The following is a 3,099-nucleotide window of genomic DNA, read 5'->3' as shown; positions in this document are numbered from 1 at the left end:
GTGAACTTCCCAAAGAGGCCGTGCTGCCACGCTTGCTCTTTTCCTGCTGGCTGTGAGCAGGCAGCGCTCGGAGGCAGGCGCTACTGCCTGCCACGAGGCCTGCATGCCCTCATCCTGCAGGCAGAGTGTTCAGCAGGGGTCCGTCAGGGGGGTCCGATCCCAGCTTCTGCCTCCCCTCCTGCTTGGAAACCCCCCATGTTGCTGACACCCCCACCTCCACCCCCCCGAGAGGCCACCGTGCCCCACGCCCAGAAACGGCGGCTCTGTGACATCAACCCCAGGGCCAAGGCCATCAGAGGCAGCGAGACTGCTGCGGGCAGTACGTCAGCGGCTGCGCTGGAGGCAACAAGACCTCGTTCTTGCAGCTAACACGTGCCGCTGGCAGCGATGAAAGTGCTCGCCCTCCTCATCCTGCTGGCCGTGTGCCGGCCTGCGCACGGCATGTGGGACAGCTGTGGGTAAGTGGGCCGAGGCTCTGGGAGGGAGCTCGGGCAGCCCTTGACGGGCTTTGCTGGAGGGGGCCCGCGTGTGCCCTGTGGCCACCCCACAGCTTCCCGAACCCCTGTGGGAGCCTCAGCTCCTTGCCAGCACCCAGGCTGCTGGCACAAGCCGTCTACGGGGCTGAAGTGGACAGAGGGCTGGAGGCACAGCCATGGGGTTCCCTGGCCCTGCCGTCCGTGCAGCCCCTCGGGGGGAGGGAAGACGGCTGACCTTCAGCCTCAACAGCAGCACAGCCATCCAGCAGCACACTCATGAGTTTCTTCTTACAGCGGGACCTGCGGGCTCCGGCCCATGGCGGCTCCCTCCGGCACGTCGCGCGTAGTGGGTGGCACGGGTGCCCAGCCAGGGGCCTGGCCCTGGATCGTCAGCATCCAGAACCCCTGGAAAGTGGGCACGGGCCATGTGTGCGGCGGGTCCCTCATCAGCCCGCAGTGGGTCCTCACAGCAGCCCACTGCTTCGTCGGGGCCAGGTAAGGAGGAGCAGGGAAGGGGGCTATCCCCACAGCACCAGCAGGCGCCCTGTCCGCAGCCCCACGAGCTCCTACAATCCCGGTGCCTTGCAGTACGCCCAGTGCCAGGGCACTGGTGAGCCCAGCTGAGAGACTGCTCCGCAGAAGGCTGGGCTCATGCCACCGCTTCCTAGCAGCCTCCAGCTCCACGTTCCTGGTGCCCAAGGCGTGCTAGGGCAGTGGCACCCTCCGCAGCGCTGCTTTCCTCCCTGCCTTGGGAAGCAGAAGGCAGGGAACCGCGGGGCTGCTGCAGCACGTGGCTCCGCTCCCTCTCACCGCTCTCTCCATCTGCCTTCCAGGCACGTCACCATGTGGCGCGTGGTGATCGGGGCCACCCACTTGGCTCAGCCGGGCCCTGAGACCCAAGTGCGCAACATCAAGCGGCTGGTGGTTCACGAACACTACCGTAACGGCACGGAGAGGAACGACATCGCCTTGCTGGAACTGGACCAGCCTGTCCAGTGCGGCTACTACGTACAGCTGGCCTGCGTGCCCGACGCCTCGCTGAGAGTGTCAGAGCTGACAAACTGCTACGTCAGCGGGTGGGGTGCCACCACGGCAAGATGTGAGTTCCCAAACAGTGCTCGTGTCCCGAGGGCAAGCTCGGCACGCTGGGGAGATGGGCTGGGCTTATGGCAGCAGTGGCGGCGAAAGCCAGAGTTGGGCTGTGGGGATGTACGGCCATGGAGAGATGGGCCCGAGCCATTAGCCAAGGCGAGATGGAAGGGCAAGCCCGGCACAAGGCCTCTGCAGCGGCAAAGGCGAGCCCTAGGGAAGGGCTTCGCCCACACAGGGGAGGAGAAGTGGGAACAGAAGGGCTGCTGGCTGCTAACTCCTTCCTGTGCTCACAGCTGGAGGATCGACCGCTGTCCTGCAGGAGGCCCAGGTCCCCCTCATCGATGCCAAGCTCTGCAACAGCAGCCGCTGGTACAGAGGGGCCATCCACCCCCACAACGTGTGTGCTGGCTATCCGCAGGGTGGCATCGACACCTGCCAGGTAGGAGTGTGCTCCGCGCCAGCCCCCAGCAGCACAGGCAGCCCTGTCGCCAGCGCCCAAACGTCCCCTGGCGCGTGCTGCGCTCAGCAAGTCACCCTCCCGCCGCTGGGTCCCCACCGCTGTCGGGGCTTGCCTCCCCTTCCCCGTCTGCAGGCCCTTGCCCAGCGCCCGCCTTGTCCCAGAGCCCCGGCACTCTGCCCAGAAAGGCCACCCAGTGCTCTTGCCCCAGCCCAGAGCTCCGGATCCCAGTCCTGGAACGTCCCCCTTCCACACCTCCAGGATCCACTGGGGCAGACAGGAGAGCGCCCGACCTTGCAGGCCCACCAGCCCCTCCCAGACAAGGTCCTACAGGCTCCAGCACCTGAGCAGAGCCTTTCTGGGCACTGGGTACAGCTCTGGCAGGTGCTGGGAGAGAGAAGGGGCCAGCCACAGTGCTGCCGGGGCCACCCAACAACACTGGAACCCCCTCTCTCTCCTCCGCTCCGCTGCAGGGGGACAGCGGTGGTCCTCTCGTCTGCCAAGACAAGCACGCTGCCTACTTCTGGCTCGTGGGGGTGACCAGCTGGGGGAAAGGCTGCGCCAGAGCCAAGCGGCCCGGAGTCTACACCTCCACGCAGCACTTCTACGACTGGATCCTGGCGCATATGGGACTGCGCCCAGCAGGAACGGCTGCTCCAACGCCACAGCCAGTCTTCACCTCAGCCCCCGTGCAGAGGCCAAGGCCGATCCCAACCCAGTCGGGCAGGTTTAGGCCCTGTCAGTTTCCACGGCAGAAGCTGCTGGAATTCTTTAACCTGCTGCAGGAGCTCCTGCAGGTCCTAAGGGGGATAAAGGCTTGAGCAGCAGGAGGAACAGGAGCCAGTGCAGACTGCAGGGTAGCACCACCCTTTCCTCCCGGGGCAAAGCCTGCTGAGATCCAAAGGCAGCCGCAGTGCCAGAGGCCTGCTCTGTCCTGCCCACGCTCCTCTCCGGGCACACACTTGCTGCGCTCGACTTAGTTCTTGAAATAAAGTCACCAGTTGTCACAGCTGACCACGCTTCAGTCCAGTTCAGTCTCCTGTGCAAGGCAAGGACTTCCACGGCAGGCCCTTG

At 65.4% G+C, this 3,099-nt stretch overlaps 1 protein-coding gene across 1 annotated transcript; it reads left to right on the top strand.

Annotated features, from left to right (window-relative positions):
- Positions 1-387: 387 nt before the first annotated feature.
- On the top strand, positions 388-2,846 carry LOC147412359 (acrosin-like). The gene is made up of 5 exons (XM_086481447.1): positions 388-458; positions 771-971; positions 1,310-1,575; positions 1,862-2,007; positions 2,499-2,846. The coding sequence occupies exons 1-5, from the start codon at positions 388-390 to the stop codon at positions 2,844-2,846; spliced, it is 1,032 nt and encodes a 343-aa protein (XP_086337573.1).
- Positions 2,847-3,099: the final 253 nt, after the last annotated feature.

This window comes from Leptosomus discolor, unplaced genomic scaffold (genome assembly GCF_034619465.1).
Source record: "Leptosomus discolor isolate bLepDis1 unplaced genomic scaffold, bLepDis1.hap2 HAP2_SCAFFOLD_43, whole genome shotgun sequence".
NCBI lineage: Eukaryota > Metazoa > Chordata > Aves > Leptosomiformes > Leptosomidae > Leptosomus > Leptosomus discolor.
This window is presented reverse-complemented; position numbering and strand designations above follow the sequence as displayed.